General features: G+C 37.6%; 1 protein-coding gene across 1 annotated transcript; it reads right to left on the reverse strand.

Annotated features, from left to right (window-relative positions):
- Nucleotides 1-9,254: 9,254 nt before the first annotated feature.
- Nucleotides 9,255-12,856, reverse strand: Rup2l2 (urinary protein 2 like 2). The gene is made up of 4 exons (NM_001409062.2): nt 12,747-12,856; nt 11,805-11,921; nt 11,190-11,343; nt 9,255-9,424 (listed from the first exon to the last, which is right to left on the reverse strand). The coding sequence occupies exons 1-3, from the start codon at nt 12,805-12,807 to the stop codon at nt 11,216-11,218; spliced, it is 306 nt and encodes a 101-aa protein (NP_001395991.2). The 5' UTR covers nt 12,808-12,856; the 3' UTR covers nt 9,255-9,424; nt 11,190-11,215.
- Nucleotides 12,857-23,597: the final 10,741 nt, after the last annotated feature.

Consider the following 23,597-nt stretch of genomic DNA (forward strand, 5'->3'; position numbering starts at 1 on the left):
CTTATTTGACAGAGATTTCCCCCCTATTTCTTTTGAATTATTGATGCAGAAAGAACAAGTTTCCTTAATCAGGGCATATACAGATCTGACTTCTGCAGAAAGTGTGTCTAGGGTTTTCTTGTTTTGGAGGACCATTTCTGTCTGGAGCTGAGGCATTGTTTGTACATCTGTAGTAGAGACTGTGGTCTTCTAGGTTACGTGATGGGAAATGTAATTCTTAATATTAACTTTTGCACCTATTATCATCTGTGACCAAAATAATTCTCAGAGATTATTCCAAATCTGCAAACTTCTGACCAGTTTCTGTCTAGAGCTACAGACATTTTATTTTTCTTATATTTTCTGCTAGGGACTAAGCATAGAAATTCCTTCTTTAGAGAAGCTGAGATGGAGAAAAACATTAGGGGATGGGAAATCTTCTAAATCTCTTAAGTATAGCACCCTCTCAAGTTTTAGGGCTACATATAGGTCTTAGCCACAAAGAAAGTAGTTGCCTTTCTCATTAAGTTTTATTCAACTGCTTGGTTTCTGAATCTAAATAAACTATAATCTGTTGTAATTTAATAGGAACAAAAATGTCCTACGATATGAGGAATAGAATCATTCCTCTCTAGTGTTTGCAGAAATGATTAGAATAAAGGAGGGACATTTCAGAAATATGCCCATGATCAGCTTCCAGATCTATCCAGGCACTTTCATTGGTTTGAACTTTCTCCTCCTACCATTCTTTCCACCTCAGGCAAATTCTGTTATTTCCTTTTTGAAATTTTGGACAAGAATTCATACTGTATCCTTTTGTAACCTGGACTTTCTTATATAGGCAAGATTTATCAGTCACTCACAGATCTCTGTCTATCTCTGCTTTACGAGAGCTGAAATTACATTGCAGGCCACTATGCTTAGAAAGGATCAATATTTTTAATTAATTTCTTTCATAATAACATTTTGTTATTTCAAAAAATATTATTAAATGCATATGGGTATTTTACCTATAAGCATGTTTTGCACAACATATGCATACATACTGGATTTAGAGTCCAAAAGAGAGCATTTTATTCCCTGTAACTAGAATTACAGATGATTATCAGCCACCACATGGATGCTGGGACTTGAGTGATGGTCTTTAAAAGAAAATCTGAATAATTTCTGCAGCCCTGTTAATTTATATTTTTTTCTTTTAAGCTTGATAATGGATTTGATGAATTTTCGGCCCTTTAATCTCATATTACATTGTCTGCTCCTCAAAGCCCTATCTAGCTAAACCTTCTTTCCAAGGAATACCCATATCTTCAGCATGTTTGAAATATGAAATGCTGGTATCACATCAGGGATATAGGATAGAATGGAGGGTTTGCTTATTTTCTGATTCTTCCACAGAAATCTAAAGGAAGAACCAGAATGAATTCATGGCAGATTCAACTGTGTGCTTTCTCTTGAGATGACAGCATGGTAAAGGGTGCCACATCTGTCTTTCTGACCAAGTCTAACCACCACCTCTGCAGAAGCTATCTTGCTACAACTCTACCTCATGCCTTCCCTCTCAGATGCAACTTTTCTCACTAAAGGCTGAGGTTGTTTGGGCAAGCTGGGGCTAAATACTATACATTTTCTTTTTCATTATATGGTAGCTATTAAAGGAAGAAGTTTTTGTTAACCTATAAGAAAGCAATTGCAGGTATATGAAGAACTCTGCTGCGATCCAGTAGTCTGGTTGATGGGAATTTCTTAAACCTGGCTTCAGAGGCTGATGGATTTCAACACATGCAGGTGACAGTGCAAAATGATAAAGAAATGATATCGAGGATGGACTAGACATATCATTTGTTGGATCTGGAAAAGAGTAAATGTTGGGCCTTGTTTACTAAAAAATTAAATATATAGAAATATTTTAAATGTAAGAATTTCAAGGTGTTTACATCATTTTAATGCTATGAACCTATGTACCTGTTCCGGAGTCTTCCATGGTCTTTGTGTGTTGTATACATGCCTAACTAGTAAGTTACATACAGATCATGCCTCAAAACATAAGAATAAGAAATGGAAGACTTCTCCATTAACACTGAAACAATTTAGATGAAGGCATTGATCATCTAGGTTTAATCAACAGAGATTTTCACCTTTTCTTCCAGAGTATCTATGTGTAAAGTTCTGTATGTATATAAGTAGGAGAAACTCTCATGTGCACATCACAGACCTTAAGCAATTACACATGGAAGACTAATTATCTCTATCACTTCTCAATCAACCAGCTTCCTTGGTAGCTATTTATATACCAAAGTATATATATGTATATATATATATATATATATATATATATATATATATATTTGGTATATATACATATATACCAAGTTTATATATAAAGTATATACAAAAATTGTCAGTGTCCATAAATTATCATTATCATTCAAGAAATTTCCTAGTCATATTAGAGTTGAATGATCAAACACACACACACACACACACACACACACACACACACACAGTTACCTAAAAATTTAAACATATTAGCAAATAATATTCATTCAGATAAAACTAATGACAACGGATGAATTAAATTTACAAAATAATGTTCTCCCAAAATTATACTTTGTAGCATAAAAAATATTGCCTTATGATATGTGGTAAATCTACACAAAGGAATACTACTTGGTTATCAAAAACAATGACTTTATGTAATTCATAGGCAAATGGAGGGAACTGGAAAATATCATCCTGAGAGAGGTAACACAAACACAGGAAAACACACATGGTATGCTATCATTGATAAGTGCCTATTAGCCCAAATGTTTGAATTACCTTGCAGTTTTTGGATGTTTTTTTCTCATTAATTTGTGTATTGATTCACTTTCCATCCTGATCACATTTGCTCCTCTCAATCCCTTCTCCTACCTCCTTTGTCCTCCTCAGCACTGAGAAGTAGGTACATCTGCCTTGGGTACTAACCCACACTTTCACCTCAAGACACATCAAGACTAAGCACATTTGCTCTCACTGAGGCCCAAAAACCAGCTCACAATGGGGAATAGGATACTCAGACAAGCAACAGAATCAGGAGTCCTGCTCCAGTTGTTGGGGAACCTGCAAGAGGACTAAGCAGTTTATCTTCTATATACGTGACACCTCATATATGCCAGTTCTCATCTTCTCTCCAACACATATTCCTTGCACCATCCACCTGTGATGACTATTTTGTATCACTTTCTGAGTGAGATTCAAGCATCCTACCATCAGCCCTGCTTGTTATTTATCTTTGGGCATATGGATTATAGTGTGAATATTCTGTAGTTTATGACTTATTCATACTTATGAGTACATAAAATTCATGTACCTTTGATTTGGGTTATTCTAATCAAGATGGGCTTTTTTTTACTTCCATCCATTTGCCTGCAAATGTCATGATGACCTCATTTTTAATAGCCGAGTAGTCCATTGTGTAAATAAACATTTTTGCTATCTATTCTTCTGCTGAGAGACATTTTTATCTATTATGATTAAAGCTATGTCCGTGGCAGACTTATTTATAATAACAGAAGCTAAAAAGTGCCCAGATAACCTTCAACAGAAGAGTAGATTCAGAAAATGTGGTATATCTACACAATGAGTACTACTCAACCATCAAAAACAATGACTTCATGAAATTCATAGGCAAATGGAATGAAGTTAGAAAACATCATCCTGAGTCAAGTAACCTAATCACGGAAAAACCCACATTGCATGTACACATAGATAAGTGGATATTAGCCCAAAAGCTTGAATTATCCAAGTTGTAATCGACAGGCCAAAGCTCCTGATGAAGGAAAACCAATGTGGACACATCTACTCCTTCTGAAAAGGGGGAACAAAAATATCCATAGTTGGAAATATGGAGGCAAAGATAGAGCAGAGACTTTAGAAAAGGGCATTCAGAGCCTGCCCAACAAGTGGCTCATATGTATGCAGCTACCAAAACTAGATATATTTGATGAAGCTAAGAAGTGCATGCTGACAGGAACTGGATATAGATTTCTCCTGAGAAACACAACCAGAGCATATCAAATAGAGAGATGAACACTAGCAGCAAACCCCACTGGAGAAATTAGAGAAATGATTGAAAGAGCTGAAGGGACTTGCAAACTCATAAGAAAAACAATGCCAACCAACCAGAACTTCCAGGAACAAAACCACTAGGGAAAGACTATACATGTACTGACCATCGGCTCCAACTGCATATATAACAGAGAATAGCCTTGTTGGAGCATCAGTGGAAGGGGAAGACCTTGGTCCTGCCAAGGTTGGACCTCTAGTGCAGGGGAATGTTGGGTGGAGTTATAAGGTGTAGTTAATGAGTGGGAATACCCTTTTTGGGAAGGGTGAAGTTATAGGGGGCTTATGGACAAGAAACCAGGCAAAGGAATAACATTTGAAATGTAAGAAAAGAAATATATCCAATAAAAATTAATTAATTAATTAATGAAAAGAAGTATTGTACAATTGACTGTAACCTAGTTCACTACATCTACTCATGTCAAAATGTACCAAATAGTATTCATTGCTAGTCAAGGAAAAGGACATATTTTTTGCAACTTTTCATTCGACATATTTCATTACTTACATTTCAAAGGTTATTCCACTTCCCGGTTTCCTGTCCATAAACCACCATACCCTTTCCTGCCCCTCCCCCATATGGGTATTCCCCCTATACAACCCCCCTTATAGCCACCTCCATACTCCTCTGCACTGGGGATCCAACCTTTGAAGGGATAAGTGCTTCCCTTTCCCCTGCTGACCCAACAAGTCTATTCTCTGCTACATATGAGGTTGGAGCCCTGGATCAGTTCATGTATATTTTTCCCCTAGTGATTTAATTCCTGAAAGCACTGGTTTGTTGACATTGTTGTTTTTATGGGGTTGCAAGCTCCTTCAACTCTTTCAATACTCCCTCTAATTCCCTCTCATTGGGGTCCTATTCTCAGTTCGGTGGTTTGGTGCTAGCTTTGACCTCTGCACTGGGCATGCTCTGGATGTGTCTCTCAGGAGAGATCTCTATCTGGTCCCTCTCAGCATGCATTTCCTAGATTCATCAATCTTATTTAGTTTTGATGACTGTATATATATGGGCCACATGAAGGTCAGGCTCTGAATAGCCATTCCTTGAGTTGATGCTCTAAACTATGCTTCCATATCCCCTTCTATGGATTTTCCCCCCTTTAAGAAGGAGTGGGAGCATCCGCATTTTGGTCATCCTACTTCTACTGCTTTCTGTGCCTGTGGATTGCAACTTGTGTAATTCAAGATTTATAGCTAATATCCACTTGTCAATGAGTGCATACCAAGTGTATTTTTCTTTGATTCAGTAACCTCACTTAGGATGTTTTGTAGTTCCAACCATTTGCCTATGAATTTCATGAAGTCATTGTTTTTGATAGCCGAGTAGTACTCCATTGTGGAGATGCACCACATTTTTTTTGTATCGATTCCTCACTTGAAGGGCATCTGGGTTGTTTCTAGCTTCTGGATATTATAAATAAGACTGCTATGAACATAGTGGTGAGCATGTTTCTTTGCTGTATGTTGGAGCATCTTTCGGGTATATGCCCAAGAGAGGTATAGTTGTGCCATCAGGTAGTGGAATGTCCAATTTTACCAGTTTGCAATCCCACCAATAATGGAAGAATGTTCCTCTTTCTCCACATCCTCACCAGCATCTGCTGTAACCTGAGTTTTTAATTTTAGCCATTCTGACAGCCATTTCCCTGATGAATAATAATGTTGAACATTTCTTGAGGTCCTTTTTGGCCATTCGAAAAGTACATAATTTATATACTGTTTTATGATGGTTAATCCTCATTTTAAACTTGACAAGATTTAGAAATACTTTATAAATACACTTATAGCACCCTCATACAGTGTAGGAGGGAATTTCCATACATATTTAATGAAGGAAGTACACTTGAAATATACCCAACTCTAGGCCATGTGATGGATTTTTGGTATGAACAGAAAATGAATAATAAAGCAAACAAGAAATCTGAGCACTGGCATCCATTTTTGTGCTTCCTGACTATGAACAGAATATGAATATTACTACACATTCCAGCAACCTTGCATATCCTGCCAGGAGGGGCAATACACCCTTTAGTAGTAAACCAAAGGAAACCTTTACTTCCTAAAGGTGTTTTTGTCTGCTGTGTGGTAACATGGCAGGATATAAAATATAGAAAGGTACCCAATACACGTTTTTACCTAATGTGAATCACATTGAACAAGAAGTCAAAAGTTCAAATTGTACCCCTTTACTTGGGGGACTATCTGGTTCTCAGAAATATTTACAGAATTTTTTTCTTGTAATTATACCAAGTTTATAATAATCAAAATATCCTTAATGTAGGATCTGTATAAATTGTGTAGAAATCACAAAATAAAATAATGTTCAAAAATATGAAGAATGCACATGCATGTAGTAAGATATGACAATCTCAAGCTGACCTATGAGAATATTTAAAAATACAGCAGTGACACTTATTGGGCTTGGAATGCAGCTCAGGGAGCAAAGTGTTTGCCTACATGTAGTTTGATTCCCAAGAAACACACATAAACCAGTAAATCAAACCCTGTCTGTTGGGGTTAGAATTCAAGTCAATAGTAGAAAGCTTCTCTATCAAGATTGAGGTCATGTGTTAAAGTCCAATGTCAGAAGGATGAAAGGAGACAGTATAAGAGGTGTACATGTACTGTAAGAATTGAAAAATATATCTAAGTGCTTTGGTAAGATTCTTTTGAAACTTCAGACAGAAATCTTTTACTGTAGGAGCAGATATGGAAGCTTTCAAATTGGAACATCATTTGCCCCTTCACACAAACTCTCTCTCTCTCTCTCTCTCTCTCTCTCTCTCTCTCTCTCTCTCTCTCTCTCTCTCTCTCTGTCAGATGGTGTATCATATATTTCAGGCTGGCATTGAACTCTTTGTAGCTGAGACTGAAGAATTCCTCTTTCAGCAACCTTCCTCTCCCAAGTGTTAGACTTACCATTGTAAATGTGTAACACCTCAACAACATCTGCTTCACTATGTTGGTGTCACTTCTAATAAACTGTATAAAAAAAACCCGGGTGGGACATTTAAAAAGCAACAACAAAAATAAAAAAATAGAACTCTATAACATAGAGACAAGGAAATTAAAAAGTTTGGGAAAGCATGACAATGAGGGCATGCTTTTTTGACACCAAAGTCACATTACAGTCCGTGTGTGTGTGTGTGCTATGTCTGTGTGTGTGTGTGTGTGTGTGTGTGTGTGTGTGTGTGTGTGTGTGTGCAACACACTGGAATGGACATTTTGGGAAGACCAGATGTAAATCTGTAGTAATCTGTCCTCATCTTCTATAATTTGGGTGCCTGGAATATAGGTCCTGTCATTAGGCATGACAGAAAAAAACCAGGAATACTAGGCAACCCAACAACTACCTAATTATCTGATTTTAACATTTGAAAGCAGAGACGACTCAGGATATAAGGGACTGAGTGCCAAGCCAGACAACCAACTTCAATTTTCAGACCGAATGTGGTACAAAGAGGTCATGGAGCTCATAAGTTGTTAAGAACATACATCTGTCATTGAATGTGAATAATATGAACACAAACACAGAGGCTGACACCCATCCATATATTAATAAATGTGAAAATGTTTAAATTGAATTTTTAAATGGCTGAGAAGCACTTAAATAATGTTCAACATCATACTTGGTCATCAGGGAACCGCAAATCAAAGCAACCCTGAAATCCCATTTTACACCAATTAAACTGGGAAAGACCAAAATCTCAGGTGACAGCATATGCTGGTGAGAATATGAAGAAAGAGGAGTACTCCTCCCCTGCTGGTGGAATTGTGAGTTGGTACAACTGAAAATTAAGCTGGCCTTTCCTGAGAAAATTGTAAATAGTTCTATCTCAAAACCCAGCTATACCACTCCTGGGCATATACTGAAACAATGCACCACCCTACCACAAAAACATGTGTTTCACTATGTCAACACAGCCTTATTCATAATAGCCACTAGCTCTAAACAACCCAGTTGTACCCCAACCAAAGAATGGATACAGAAAATGTGGTTGGTTCATTTACAGTATGGATTACCATTCAGCTATTAAAAATGAGAATATTATGAATTTTCAGGCAAAGCGATGGATCTAGAAAATATCATCCTGAATGAGCTATACAAAAGGACATGCATGGTATGTACACACTGATAAGTAGATATTAGCCAAAAAGTGTAGGAGACCTATCATACAACCCAGAGATTGAAAGAAGATTTTCAAGAAGAAAGGCCCAAGTGAGGGTGCTTCAATGCCACTTGGAAAGGGGAACACAATACTCATGGGAGGCAGATGGAGAAAAATACCTGAGTGGAAAGCAGGGCACAGGATCATGTATTGGAGAGAGCGCAGAGAAGCCCAGAGGGTCAGGAGAATGAACGGAAATATATAGCTGCCATGGGTAGGGATGGTGAGTGGGAAGAACCTCTAGAATGTTCCAGAGACTTGGGATGTAAAAGGCATCCAGGAATCAATGTGGGTTACCTTAGCCAAAATACCCAACATAGGGAGATGGAGAGTCCATAATGAAGAGTCCACCTCCTGTAATTTAAAGGGGCCCCCAGTAGAGGGATGGGAACACCAACCCACTTTCAAATTTTTGGGCCCAGAATTGTTCCTATCAATGGGAAATGCAGGGACAGAAATGGACCCAAGAGTGAAGGAATGGCTTGTCTATGACTGGTCCAACATGCGATTTTGGAGCCTAGCATGGCTGTCCTTTGATAGGTTGTACATCTGCCTGACTAAGACATATGGAGAAACTTATAGCCAACCAATGGTCTGAGGTCAGCAACCCCTATGGAAGAACTAGGAAAAAGATTTAAGGGGACATAGGGAATGGCAACCCCAATAGGAAGTGAAACAGTGTCAACTAACCTGGATCCCGGATACTGCTACAGACTATACCCCCACTAAAGACCATACATGGGCTATTCTGAGGCTCCTGGGAAATATGTAGCAGAAGACTTACCCTCTTGCCTGGCCTCAGTGTAAGAGGATGTACCTAGTCATGTAGAGACTTGATGTCCCAGAGTAAGGGTTGCCATGAATTGGGGAACATTTTCTCTGTAGTACAGAAGAGGGTGGATAAGGTGAAGAACCCTGAAGGGGGTACAAGGAGGAATGGCAACAGTTTGGATGTAAATAAATAAATTAAGTTCAAAAAATAATTTAAACAGCATATAGTTCAAATTAAAATATGTAAGGCTTTCAATTTATTACAGATCACCCAAGAACATAATGATATACATGTAGTCAGAAAACACGATGTAGAAATCATAGTGAGTTGTCCAGACATGGTCAGTAGATTATTCTTTCTGGCATGCTCCAGTGTCAACACTCAATAAAGAGCACTGAAAAAAGAGCGTTAAAATGATGTCACTGTTTGTAAATATATGACTTTAAAATTTATAATAAATAAAAAATTATTATGACCTACTCAAAAAATTTAGAAGGTATCAAATATATATATTGTATACGAAATAGAGTAAGCAAGCTAAGTTGCTATAAAATTATAAAAACTGATACTGTCTTTTACCCCGAACTAGATCCTACACCCCAGTGCCCCAAGATATTTGGTAGATATCCTCATCTCAGTCAGCAAAGCCTCTAACCTGATTTGCTCTATCACATATGACAGTGCTGATGACTTCTCTCTGAGACTCGTAACAATCGCTCTACTCATTTAGTTCCCAAGGCAGGTTGCCTCCATGCCCAAAATATATATCCCAATTCCATGGCAGCCTAGTGTCACCAGCCACCACATATGCTCTTGAACTTAAATCACCATATGAAAGAACACACAACACCATAACCTCTAACAAAATTGATAAGATTGAAAACATTGCCCACCTAGACATAAAAAGCCCTGTATACATCCATCCCTTAAGTATATTCCTAACACCCTGTAAATATGCAGAGAGGAATCTCAACATCAGCCTCCATGTTCTCTCTGCTGCTTCTTCTCATGCCTCACACCAGTCTCCTCCTCTCTATGAAACTTTTCTGCCATTCATCTTTCCTTCTAGTCCAATGATATACTTTGTTCTATCTTGTACGTGCCTTCACCTGTATGACATATTACAAAGCAATGTCTTGGCAGAGTGGAATGGGATTCCTAGAAATTGTTTACAGTATTGTCTGCACTGTTTAGGTTGTCCAAAAAAGTAAACATACAGGTAATAAAAAAGTAAAAAATTTGAAATAGGACTTCAAAATCTATGGAATTAGTAGGAGTAAAGCTAAAAATTAGAAATTTCTTGAAGAATAAAGAAGCACATGTCCATGTGACCACACTGGGGAAATGAACACTGGAAAAGAAGCACTCTCAGCCTGTTGTATCTGACTCTAGTCAGTACATGAAACTGAGAATGTCTGATCTATCACATTAAAATCTGTCTGTGTCTGTGAGATCGTTTCCAGAGATGCGGTAGGTATCTCTGACCTAATAATGCATTTGAAATTTGAATAGATTATTGATAGATATATATCTTACTTCGTGGAAATAAGCCACTTAGGGTCAACCCATAGTGGTTGAAACTTGTCCTGTTCCCTTCCTATTTTACCCTGCTTCCGGAAAGCCAAGAGTTGAACATCTCTGTTCCAATATAGCCTAACATAATAAGGTAAAACTATCTCAAATAATGACCTTAATAAATTCTTTCTCTCAAACAGCAGTTTGTTAGAGCCACAGGAATCAAAAACTTCCTAATATATCCTCCTCAGTGTATGGATTAGATTGATGAAAGGGAAGTTATAGTTATCTGGCCACCCTGTCAGATACAGAATCTTCATAGAAGACTGGTCTCAGGACTGGACTCTCTGTTTCAATACTTTTCAAAAATCAGTGCTCAGTGCCCAGTGCTGCGTTCAACAGACAGAAAGTGTTTGTTAAATCAGTGCAGAGAGTGTAGAAGAAGCAACTTGTGCCATTTATCTATTTTGTTGGAGGGACAGAGGGGGAAATGGAAGGAAACCATGATGTGAGAATGAGGGAGTGCCAGGGCTGGTGGGAAGCAGAGAACATCACTCCAGTCTGTTGAACTTTTGAAACATCAGCAATTCATGCTGACCAGGGCTATGAGGTTACAGGAGCACAGGGAAGGAGTAGGGACTCACCTAAAATCCTTCCATACAATTAAGTATCAGCGATGTACCATATTGCAGAAAGGGGTGGCTGAGCAACAGTTTGTTGATACTATAAGACTTCCATGCTCAACAGTCGTAGCGTTGCACTCAGCACAGCTCTGGTTTCCATATACAAATTTTCCATCTGTAGAAGAATGTCAAGAGGCAGAATGTGAATATCAGTGGAAAGAGTTGATGAGTCATTGAAGAGTCAGATGGAAAGTACAATAGAAATACAACCATAACTGAAGTGGGCTCACTGGGACACGATGCCTCAACCATTAATCTAACTCACTGGTGGGACTTCATTTCCAAGAGTGCTGAATGGAATTTTAAAATCCAATTCCTACCACACTAGACTATATTAACCCTGAATTTGCCTAAGTATATCCAGACATCTTTCATAAAATTTTTTTCATCATTTATTTGTTGGTCTGACTATCAGTCAGTGGGAGCCTTTAAGAGAAGGAAAAGAACTTTTCCCTCATACTTTTACCGGCAAAGACATCTTCCTTCAGTTTTTGCATTTGCCATCAGCATCGTGGAGATGGGTTCAATGCTCTAGGGCAAGCAAGATTACGTTCAGAGCTCCCAGAGCTTACATACCTCGAGTGGTTACTACAACCCAGGCACAAATCTCATCAGGATAAGTCTGACATTTCTGTCTTCCAACATGACAAAATCCTGTAGAATCGAAGCTAGTACATCTGAAGCACTGCAAAGCTGAAAAGGCAAAAGCCAATGTAAGGGTCTCATTCAGGCTGCAAACTCAAGCACCAATTGTAGCTGAGTTTGTGACTCTGGTAAATAAATAAGCAGTAGCCAGTAAAAGAGCTGGCTGTATGCTGAGATAACACATTCATGGAGGTTCATGACCACAGGAATCTACAAAAAAAGAAAGTTGGAAAATCGATGCAACCTCATACCATGAGAATAGACCAAGTTATCAGAATGAAAAATAGGAGTTCTGGTGTGGGGTCCCTAAAGTACCACACAGCATTATGATTCTAGTGCATCTAAGAGAGAGAGAGAGATGGCAGAAAGGGACCAGAGTCTGACATTATCAAACAGTATTGTATTCAATGCACAAACAACAAAGGGAAGCATCTCTGATACAGGAAATCCTCACAGGAATCCATTTTTAAAGTTAGTATTCTATCATACTGGATTGGATGAATCAATATTTTTACTGTTTTCATCCTGGTAATGAATTTCCTTTCCCACTTACAATCCAAATACAAGCCAATGTGCATGTAAACTTGAGGAACTGAACATGCTTAAGCACTCCAGAGAACAGACATGAAGAGAGGTGGAAAGGAGACAGAGAGAGAGATGGTGACATGGAGCAGGAGAAAGTATGAAGAGAAGCAACGGAAAGTATCTTTGAGTGTGAACAGATGAAGCAAGGGGAAGAAGTGGATATAGATATCAGAAGGAAGCAGGGTCAGTTCTAATGTTATCCTATTTCATGCTAATCACATCCCCTAAAATGTAGAATCAGTGTGTCTGCCTAACAGTGGCAACTACTACCATCTGCCAGTACCTTACCTAGCAGGGAGCTCATGAGCAAAGACAGGCCCAGTGGGAGCAGCAAGATATGTTTTCCCATTGCAGTGAGATTGATCTTCAAACCAGAAATCAGCAGAGAAGAAGACAGAGTACACAGGACCAATATCAGGAAGGCAGGTTAATATTGTAACCTAGGTTAGCATGAGCAGCCAATGGGATACCAGGAAATGGACTGAGCATACAGCCAGAGGGGAGCACAGATTTTTATTAACTTTGTGATGCTAAAATTATCATCTGTAAATCTTCCATTTAGGGAAAACTTAAATTCAAGGAAAACTGTGTCAGAGTTAATATTCCCCTTCGTGCTTCCAGGTCTTTTTCAGGAAGGAAAATTTACTGGCTAAGCCTGCAGGTATTTAGGTGCCTCATTATAATATAGATCTGTCTTGAGCTTTTGTGACCTGTGGCCACATCCTCTACCTGTGGAGAGCCTTGAAGGATTGCCCTTACATGACTGATGGCCACTAATTTATGGAAGGTTGTGGCTAGTGATGGGGGCCTGGTTTCATAGGAGTCAGGCAAAATGCCTACTGACCTTTCAGGGTCACTGGGGAATTTCTAGCTGAGCTCCTCCAGAAACCAGGCCACCTTAAACAGTTCCACAGCTCCTTGTCTCCTTTGGATATGTATGCATAAGAAATTAACATTCTTTGTAGTAGGACACAATGTCAAAGTTTCTTGACCATATTCAGCATGCACCTCTACCTTAAAAATTAACATTCACCACGCAGCTGATCATTAGAAATATTGATAATTCTGACTTTATATAGTTGCATTATCTCATTCACACCTTATCTCCACCTTTAGAACCATTATAAAGGTAGACCAGGTTCTAATATGGCTTTTGCCATGACCTTCCAGTCTTGGGACATTATTCTATTTTGAATACCCCAAAAAGTCAGGACTTGCTTTACAAACAGCAAAAGCATTCCAAAATTAGTGACACTTTCCTTAAATGTTGACAGTTCTAACACATCCACTGGCTACCATTCAAATTCTTGATAATTTTGTGAATGATCATCATCTGCTGGACTTTGTTTAATACTAACTAAATAAAAAAAGTTTGTTTTTGGACAACCTTTCGTTGGTTTCCTTCAATTTTGTCTTCTGTCTCTAACTAAGCATTTTCCTTAAATAATATTTTCAGTTCCTCTCAAGGTATTTGCAAATATTTCATACTTGTTTCCTCACCCTGTTCCATAAGTTTCCTGTATTGTGTGTTCAAGGGTCTGTTTCCACATTTTAATCTTTATATGTTTTAATTTTGATAATTTGATGTCTATTTTATTTTCATTGATTAATTTTAAAAGATTCTCCTCCAAGCCTTTCTTCCAATTCTCATTTTCTTTCTCTCTGGTTCTCAGTCTGATTTGTCAGCTGTTCTAGCTTTTGCTCTAGGACATTCTGTAGCTTCTGTCTCCAATCCTTATTTTCTTCTTTCTGTACTTTTTGTTCTAGGGTCTTTTCCACTTCCCTTCTCTAACCTCCATTTTCCTCTTTCTCTGTCTTGGTATTTTTCTCACTCTGTTTTACTAAATCTTCTAATTTCCTTTGTACAGATACTAAAATTTTCTCTACGGCCCAGTTTTTTAAGAAGACATAGTAAAACAAGGCACTTAACATTATAATAATGATAACTGGCAAGGTATCAATTTCATTTAAATCCATCCATTTCGAACCGTTTAAAATAGCATCGCATAAAACTCAAAAGGTATCTATTGTTTCTCATCTAAAGTGTCTAAAAAATATTATCATCATAAATTTAAAATTCATATTCCCTGATCTGAAGATTCTTGTTCCTTTGTCTCCCTCTGGTATTTGATTCAGAACACTTCAGTCCTCTCTGATACTTTAATTCACAGAAAAAGGCTAACTGTAGAAAGATCTGCCTTTTCTGTGATTCTGAGCAATTTCTGTTTTGTGTTTGGGTTGCAGCCCACAGCATTGGCACCCACCTCATGCCGCCTGTAGTACCAGTAGTTGTCCTGTATCTGGACATTCATGAAAGCAAGTACAGGAAATCTGGCTCCAGGTAGAGATGTTCATATCAGCCTGTGAGAAGGCTATAGCTAACTGCCATTTTTTCGGCTGTTTATCCACAGCTGTGAAGCAGTCATGCCCCCAGGTCCTTGGTCCTTCTTTAGGCTCTGGAAACCCCAACTGTGTTCCAGCACTGGTGCTACCTGTGTCCCAACTCTGGCTGGGGTGCCAATTCTGGTTACAGAGAATTGTTTAGGGATTTGGGAGGGAACTTTTCAGTTAGCTCTCTGTAGACCTCCTAATCACACTGGATTTTTAATTTCCACCCTGATGCTATAGAGGATAACTCTAGTTGTTTATGTGAGGAGAGGATGTAAACAATTAGTTCAAGTTAGTTTGATTCTAAGCCTGGCTTAAGCTTCCCCAATTTGTTGCTGGAATTCCCAACCCTGTCAATGCCACATAAAAAAAAAAAAAAAAAGAAAAAAGAAAAAAAAAACACCATCCAGTTAATAAGCAACATGGTTAGATTGGTCAAATATATCACTATAGTAACTTATTCCCCAGCTATAAGACCCCTTGGTACTTGCAGTATCCCCTGACCATACCTGCCACATCTCCTTCACTTCCTACATCCTCCGATCTCCTCTCATTTTCCTCCTTTCATTCTACCTGTCCCCTACACTTAAGCCTCCAGTTCAATCTTCCCATCCACTGCCAAATAATTAGCTTTCACTTTTGATTTACCAGTTAATATGGGGAGGAAATTCATATGGCATAACCTGCTCTTCAGGGGCAACCTCTCTTCACGAAACATTCTTAACATGAGAATACAAACAGCATCAGTCCAACCTAGTACAATTTAATATTTTGGTTATTATATATTGGGAGGATCTACTTATCTGCTCCAATCTAATTGGTGTTCTGTATGCTTCTTGTATATTTAGAGGAATTTTTGAAGGTTGGGTGTGAGTATTTTCTTCTATGACATTGTTGAAAATATTTTCTGGTCCTTGAAGCTGGGACTCTTCACCTTCTTCTTTTCCTATTGTTTTTAGGTTCCAACTTTTTACAATATCCCAGATTTGCTGAACATTCTGTGTCATGAATATTTTAAATGTCACATTTTTTGACTAAAGTCTCATTTCTTCTATCCCATCATCTATTCCTGACATTCACTATTCATCTCTAAGATTCTGTTGCTCTATTTTTCCTGGTCTCTTTCCTGATATTTCTAGTTCCAGAATTCCTTTGTTTTGTGTTTTCTTTCTTCAAATTCGTTTTCAGCTCTTGAAGAGTTTTATTCACTTATTTCCCATATTTGATGGTATTTAGGCCTCTATCATCTTTAAAAGATTGGATTTTAGGTCATTTTTTGTACATTGGTTGTATTAGGCTATCTAGGTCTTGTTGTAGTAGAACTAGAGGCTCTGGATGTTTCAAATTGCGCTGGTTATTTTTTATTGTGTTCTTTTACTGTATTCTTTTGCCATCTGGTTGTTTGTGTAGGAGAATTCTTTTTAGGATGGGGGAATCTTCTTCTATAATTTTGGTATAACAGGTTTCCGTGAAGGCTGGCCCATCTTTCATGTTTCTGAAGCAGTAAGGCCTCGTGTGGGAAATCTTGTGCTGCATGTTTCTGTTACAGCAGACTTGGTGAAGTAGGTCAGAAAATTGACAAACCAATGGAGCTTGTAGGGACAGCCTGATGCTCAGGGGATCTGTGTCAGGCCCCTGGGTGCTCTGTGGGCAGGGGTTTTGTGGTGGAAAAGTTGTAACCTGGAGGCTCCTAATGCAGCAGTCCTAATGAGCTCAGATGGAGTGATGGACAGACTATGGAGCTCGGAAGGGACAACAGGTAGTTTAGGGCAGCAGGCTGTGCCATAGAGGACATTTTGGTCAGGAGATTAGGGGAGAAAATGGATATAAACTGATTTTTCCTGGTGTAGTAGGCCTGGTAAAGGCAGGCAGAGCAGTGGCCAGACCTCTGAGCAGCATTTTTTTTAAACATGCATTATCAGGATAGGTATTAGTAGAGAGGTGCTCATGAAAATAAGACATTTTTGTTAAAAGACAAAGGATTAGAAGTTCTGAAAACTAGCAGACATGAATGAGCCTTCAGTAAAGCCCTTTAGTGAGAAGAAGACCTGGTGACTGAGAGGTGTCATGACAAAACATCACATTCAAAGCAGCATGGCATCTCTCTGCTGGAGACCATTACCAATACAACCAAGACATTAAAAAGTTAACTTAGTAGTGAAATAATAATAGAAATAGGAACTGTGGATAGCATGAGAAGAGGTGGGGTGAGAAAGCATGGGTAGTATTGTGCTTGAATCCATCTGTCTCTTCTTTTTTTTTGTTTTTCTCTTAAGTGTTGCTTGGTTTTATTTGAGTAGCAGACTTTAGTTACAGCTTCTGTATTGGTAAGTGTTATGCATTTGTTTATGTTATTAAATTATTTGTTTAAATTATCTCTGGTACATTTATCTAGTTCAGTGAAACATAAAATTTTAAAGTATTTTCTCATTATTTTCTGAATTATCTTATTGTTGAATGGTTTCCCTTTTCATGTCTACTATTGGTAATTTGTATCTTCTTGTTCAGCTAATTTTGCTAATAGTTTGTCGATATTTTTAATATTTTTGAAGATAAAACTTTTGGGTTAAATCTTTGTATTTTTATATATTCTTAATTTCATCTATGATTTTATTTCTATGTACCTGTGCCTACTGCTGTAGAAGATAGTCCTATTTCCAAGACCTTCACATTTATCATTAGTGCTATCATAGCACATTTATCATAGCTGTGCTATTAGTTGTAGGTTTTTAATATTTTATATATTTACAACTTACACATATAATATATCATTTTAGCACAGCCTCCATTGCATCATGTAGATTTTGGGATGTTGTGTTTTCATATTTGTTACATTCTAGGAACTTTATTAAAATTCCCTGCTTGACTTCTTGTTTGTCACAATTATCATTCAGTACTGTGCTTTTTAGTTTTCATGAGTTTGTGTACTTGTATTGTTTCTATTGAAGTTGGCAGCCAGGCTTATTCCAGGCTTATTCCAATATAGTCTGATAGAATACAGCATGTTATTTCATTTTTTCTATGTTGGGGTGGATTTGAATACTACTGTGTGGGTGATTTTGGAGAAAGTTTATATGCTAATGAGAAGAATTCACTATTATTCTTTTTGAATGTTCAGTGGAATATTCTGTTAGGTCTAATTACTTTATGAACCATTGAACTCTAATGTTTCCCAGTTTAGATTCCTTCATATGACTTGTATATTAGTCACAGTGGAATATTAAGCTCATCTACAACAATTGTATTGGGGTTAATCTGGATTTTAGATCAATTGTTATGTCTTTTACGAGTTGGTTAGTTTATAATCAAAATTGCAATATTCTGTCAATGGATATTCCTTTAATACATATGTAGGGATATTTAATAACCACTTTTGATTACTTTTTGTCCAAATTTTATTTTGTCACTTATTACAACAGCTGTGCTGGCTTGTTTCTTTTTTCTATTTGTTTAGATGTGGGGAATGGTTACAGTTCTGAGTGAGTGTGTATCATTGACATGGCCACAGCTCTATAATACTGTTTGAGGTCAGGTATTGTGACTCCCCCAGAATTTCCTTTATTGTTGAGTATAGTTTTCACTATCCTGGAATTTTTGTTATTTAAAATGAATTTGCAAATTCCCTTTCTAACTCTATGAACAATTGAGTTGGAATTTTGATTGGAGTTGCATTGAATCTGTAGATTGCTTTGGGCAAAATGACCATTTTTACTATATTAATCCTGCCAATCCATGAGCATGGGAGGACTTCCCATCTTCTGAGATCTTCTTCAATTTCTTTCTTCAGAGATTCGAAGTTCTTGTCATACATATCTTTCACTTGCTTGGATAGGTTACAAGGAGGTATTTTATGTTATTTGGAATAATTATGAAGGGTGTCATTTCCCTCATTTCTTTCTCAACTTGTTTATTCTTTCAGTAGAGGAAGACTACTGATTTGTTTGAGTTAATTTTATGCCAAGCCACTTTGCTGAAGTTGTTTATCAGGCTTAGGAATTCTCTGGTGGAACTTTTCGGGTCACTTAAATGTACTACTATATCATCTGCAAATAGTAATATTTTGACTTCTTTCTTCCACAATTTCTATCCCTTTGACATCCTTTCCTTGTCTAATTGTTCTGGCTAGTACTTTGAGTACTACACTGAATAAGTAGGGAGAGAGTGGCAGCCCTCTTTAGTCCCTAGTTTTAGTGGGATTGTTCAAGTTTCTCTTGATTTAGTTTTGTGTTAGCTACTGGTTGTTTATATATTGCTTTTACTATGTTTAGCCACGGGCCTTGAATTCCGCGACGTTCCAGGACTTTTATCATGAAGTTGTGTTGTATTTGGTACAGTGCTTTCTATGCATCTAATGAAATGATCATGTGCTTTTTAACTTTGAGTTTGTTTATATAGAAGATTTCATTGATGGATTTCCATATATAAGAAGGATTTGTTCATCCATGAGATGAAGCATACTTGTTCATGATGTATGATTGTTTTGATGTGTTCTAGGATTCCATTTGTGAGAATTTTATTGAGTATTTTTGCTTGATAATATGTACATAATAATAAGAAAAATTGGTCTGAAGTTCTCTTTCTTTGTTGGGGCTTTGTGTGGTTTGAGTGTAAGCATAATTGTGCCTTCACAATAGGAATTTGGTAGTACTCTGTTTCTATTTTGTGAAATAGTTTGGACAGCATTGTTTTAAGGTCTTCTATGAAGTTCTGATGGAATTCTGCACTAAACCCATTTGGAACTGGGCTCTTTTTGGTTGGGAGAATTTTAATAATTGCTCCTATGTCTTTAGGATATATGGGGTTGTTTAGATGGTTTATCTGTTCTTGATTAAACTTTGATATCTCATATTTGTCTAGAAAATTGTCCATTTCCTCCAGATTTTCAAGTTTTGTTGAATATACACTTTTGTATTATGATCTGACGATTTTTTGAATTTCCTCAGATACCGTTGTTATGTCTCCCTTTTCTGATTTTTGTCTATTTGGATACATTCTCTGTGCCCGCCGGTTCTCCTGGCTAAGGATGTTTTTATTTTCTGATTTTTCTCAAAGAACCAACTCCTAGTTTTGTTGATTGTTGAATAGTCCTTTTTGATTCCATGTGATTGATTTCAGCCCTGAATTTGATTATTTCCCGATGTCTACTCCCCTTGGGTGTATTTGTTTCTTTTTGTTCTAGAGCTCTTAGTTGGGCTGCAAGCTGCTGATGTGTGCTCTCTTCTGTTTCTATTTGCAGGCACTCAGAGCTATGATTTTGCCTCTTCGCCATGCTTTCATTGTGTCGCATAAGTTTGGATACACTGTGCTTTACTTTTCAATAAATTCTAAGAGGTCTTTAATTTCTTTCTCTATTTCTTCCTTGACCAAGTTATCACTGAGTAGTGCCTTGTTCAACTTCCATGCATATGTGGGCTTGTTGTCATTTTTATTACTCTTGAAGACCAGAGTTAGTCCATGATGATGTGATAGGTTGCATGGGATTATTTTATCTTCTTGCAGTAGTTGATGCCTTTTTTGTGGCCTATTATACAGTCAATTTTGGAGAAGGTACAGTGAGGTTCAGAGAAGAAGGTGTATCCTTTTGTTTTAGGAAGAATATTCTGTAACTATCTGTTAAGTCCATTTGGTTCATAACTTCTGTTACTTTCTCTATGTCTCTTTTTGATTTCTGTTTCCATATTCTGTCCATTGATGAGAGTGGGGAATTGAAATCTACTATTATTGTGTGCAGTAGAATGTGTGCCTTCAGCTTTAGTAGGTTTGTTTTATGAATGTAGGTGCCCTTGCATTTGGAGCATAGATATTTAGGATTGAGAGTTTATCTTGGTGTGTTTTACTTTAGTTGAATATGAAGTATCCTTCCTTATCTTTTTTAATAACTTTTGATGTAAAGTTGATTTCATTGGATATTAGAATGGCTACTCCAGGTTTTTTCTTTGATCAATTGCTTGGAAAGTTGTTTTCCAGCCTTTTTCATTGAGTTACTGTCTATCTTTGTCTCTGAGTTATGTTTTCTGTATGCAGTCAAATGCTGGGTCCTCTTTACATATGAAGTCGTTCAGTCTATGTCTTTTTATTGTGGAATTATGTCTATTGTGTCTATTGAATTCAAGAGGTATAAAGGAATAGTTATTGTTGTTTCCTGTTATTTTTGTTGTTTGAGGTGGAATTATGTTTGTGTGTCTCTCTTCTTTTGGTTTCAATGCAAGGATATAACTTTTTCGCTTTTTCTACAATGTAATTTCCCTACTTGTGTTGGAGTTTTTGATCTATTATAATTTATCGAGCTGGATTTGTAGAAAGATACTGTATAAATTTGGTTTTGTCATGGACTATATTGGTATATTCATCTATCTTTTTTTTTATTAACTTGAGTATTTCTTATTTACATTTCAAGTGTTATTCCCTTTCCCGGTTTCCGGGACAACATCCCTCTAACCCCTCCTCTTCATTATGGGTGTTCCCCTCCCCATCCTCCCCCCATTGCCAACCTCCCCCCAACAATCACGTTCCCTAGGGGTTCAGGTTTAGCAGGACCAAGGGCTTCCCCTTCCACTGATGATCTTACTAGGATATTCACTGCTACCTATGAGGTCTGAGTCCAGGGTCAGTCCATTTATAGTCTTTAGGTAGTGGTTTAGTCTCTGGAAGCTGTGGTTGCTTGGCACTGTTGTTCATATGGGGGTCTCAAGCCCCTTCAAGCTCTTGCAGTTCTTTCTCTGATTCCTTCAACGGGGGTCCTGCTCTCACTTCAGTGGTTTGCTGCTTGCATTCGGCTCTGTATTTGCCGTATTCTGGCTGTGTCTCTCAGGAGAGATCTACATCTGGCTCCTGTCTGCATGCACTTCTTTGCTTCATCCATCTTGTCTAATTGGGTGGCTGTATATGTATGGGCCACATGTTGGGGAGGCTCTGAATGGGTGGTCCTTCTGTCTCTGTTTTAAACATTGCCTCTCTATTCCACAGCAAGGGTATTCTGGTTCCCCTTTTAAAGAAGATATGAAGCATTCACATTTGATCATCCGTCTTGAGTTTCATGTGTTCTATGCATCTAGGGTAATTCAAGCATTTGGGCTAATAGCCAATAATCAATGAGTGCATATCATGTGTGTTTTCCTGTGATAGGGTTACCTCACTCAGGATGATATTTTCGAGTTTCCTAAATTTGCCTATGAATTTCATAAAGGCATTGTTTTTGATAGCTGAGTAATATTCGATTCTGTAGGTGTACCACATTTTTTGTATCCATTCCTCTGTTGACGGGCATCTGGGTTCTTTCCAGCTTCTGGCTATTATAAATAAGGCTGCTATGAACATAGTGGAGCATGTGTCTTTTCTATATGTTGGGGCATCTTTTGGGTATATGTCCAAGAGATGTATATACCTGGGTCTCCAGATATTGCAATGTCCAGTTTTCTGAGGAACCTAGAGATTGATTTTCAGAATGGTTGTACCAGTCTGCAATCCCACCAAGAGTGGAGGAGTGTTCCTCTTTCTCCACATACTCACCAGTATCTGCTGTTGCTGGAGGTTTTTATTTTAGCCATTGTCACTAAGGTGAGATGGAATCTCAGGGTTCTTTTGATTTTCATTTCCCTTATGACTAAAGATTGGGAGACTTTTGCCTGCTTCTATTTCTTAAGGTGTTATGGGGTTGTTTAAATGGTTTATCAGTTCCTGATTTATCTTTGGTACCTGGTATCTTGGAAATTGTCCATTTCCTACAGATTTTCAAATTTTGTTGAATATAGGCTTTTGTAGTAGGATCTGATGATTTTTTTGAATTTCCTCTGATTCTGTAGTTATAACTCCCTTTTCTTTTCGGATTTTGCTAATTTGGACACACTCTCTGTGTTCTCTGGTTAGTCTGGCTAAAGTTTACCTATCTTGTTGATTTTCTTAAAGAACCAGACTTTGGTTCTTTTGTTTCTTTGCACAGACTTTTTGTTTCTACTAGTTTTATTTCAGCTCTGAGTTTGAATATTTCCTGCCTTCTACTCATCCTGGTTTTATTTGCTTCTTTTTGTTCTAGAAGCTTTTAGGTGTGCTGTCAAACTGCTCAATATGCTCTCTCCTGTTTCTTTCTGCAGGCACTCAGAGCTATGAGTTTTCCTCTTAGCGCACCTTTCATTGTGTCCCATAAGTTTGGGTATGTTGTACCTTCATTTTCTAAGAAGTCTTTAATTTCTTTCTTTATTTCTTCTTTGCCCAGGTTATCATTGAGTAGAGCATTGTTCAACTTACATGTATATGTGGGCTTTGTTTCCTTATTGTTTTTGAAGACCAGCTTTAGCCCGTAGTGTTCTGATATGATGCGTGGGATTATTTATATCCTTCTGTATCTGTTGACGTCGTTTTATTACCGATTACATGGGCAATTTTGGAGAAAGTACCATGAGGTGGTGATAAGAAGGTATACCATTCTATTTTAGGATATAATGTTCTACAAATATCTGTTAAGTCCATTTGGTTCATGACTTCTCTTAATCTGCCTATGTCTCTGTTTAATTTCTGTTTCCATGATCTGTCCATTGATGAGAGTGGGGTGTTGAAATTTCCTACTATTATTGTGTGAGATGCAATGTGTGCTTTGAGCTTTAGTAAGGTTTATTTTATGTACGTAGTTGTCCTTGTATTTGGAGCATTGATATGTAGTATGGAGAGTTCATCTTGGTGGATTTTTCCTTTGATGAATATAAAGTGTCCTTCCTTATCTTTTTTGATGACTTTTGGTTGAAAATAGATTTTATT

Source organism: Rattus norvegicus, chromosome 8, assembly GCF_021556685.1.
Source record: "Rattus norvegicus strain SHRSP/BbbUtx chromosome 8, alternate assembly SHRSP_T2T, whole genome shotgun sequence".
In the NCBI taxonomy this organism is placed as follows: Eukaryota; Metazoa; Chordata; class Mammalia; order Rodentia; family Muridae; genus Rattus; species Rattus norvegicus.

Excerpts from the sequence above, each read along its gene's own strand:
- Rup2l2 (NM_001409062.2), bottom strand. The coding sequence starts at position 12,807 with ATGGGAAAACATATCTTGCTGCTCCCACTGGGCCTGTCTTTGCTCATG. Across the intron at positions 11,922-12,746 it reads GCTCATGAGCTCCCTGCTAG|CTTTGCAGTGCTTCAGATGT; the intron begins GTAAGGTACTGG and ends TTGCCTTTTCAG. Across the intron at positions 11,344-11,804 it reads GGTTGTAGTAACCACTCGAG|ATGGAAAATTTGTATATGGA; the intron begins GTATGTAAGCTC and ends ATTCTTCTACAG.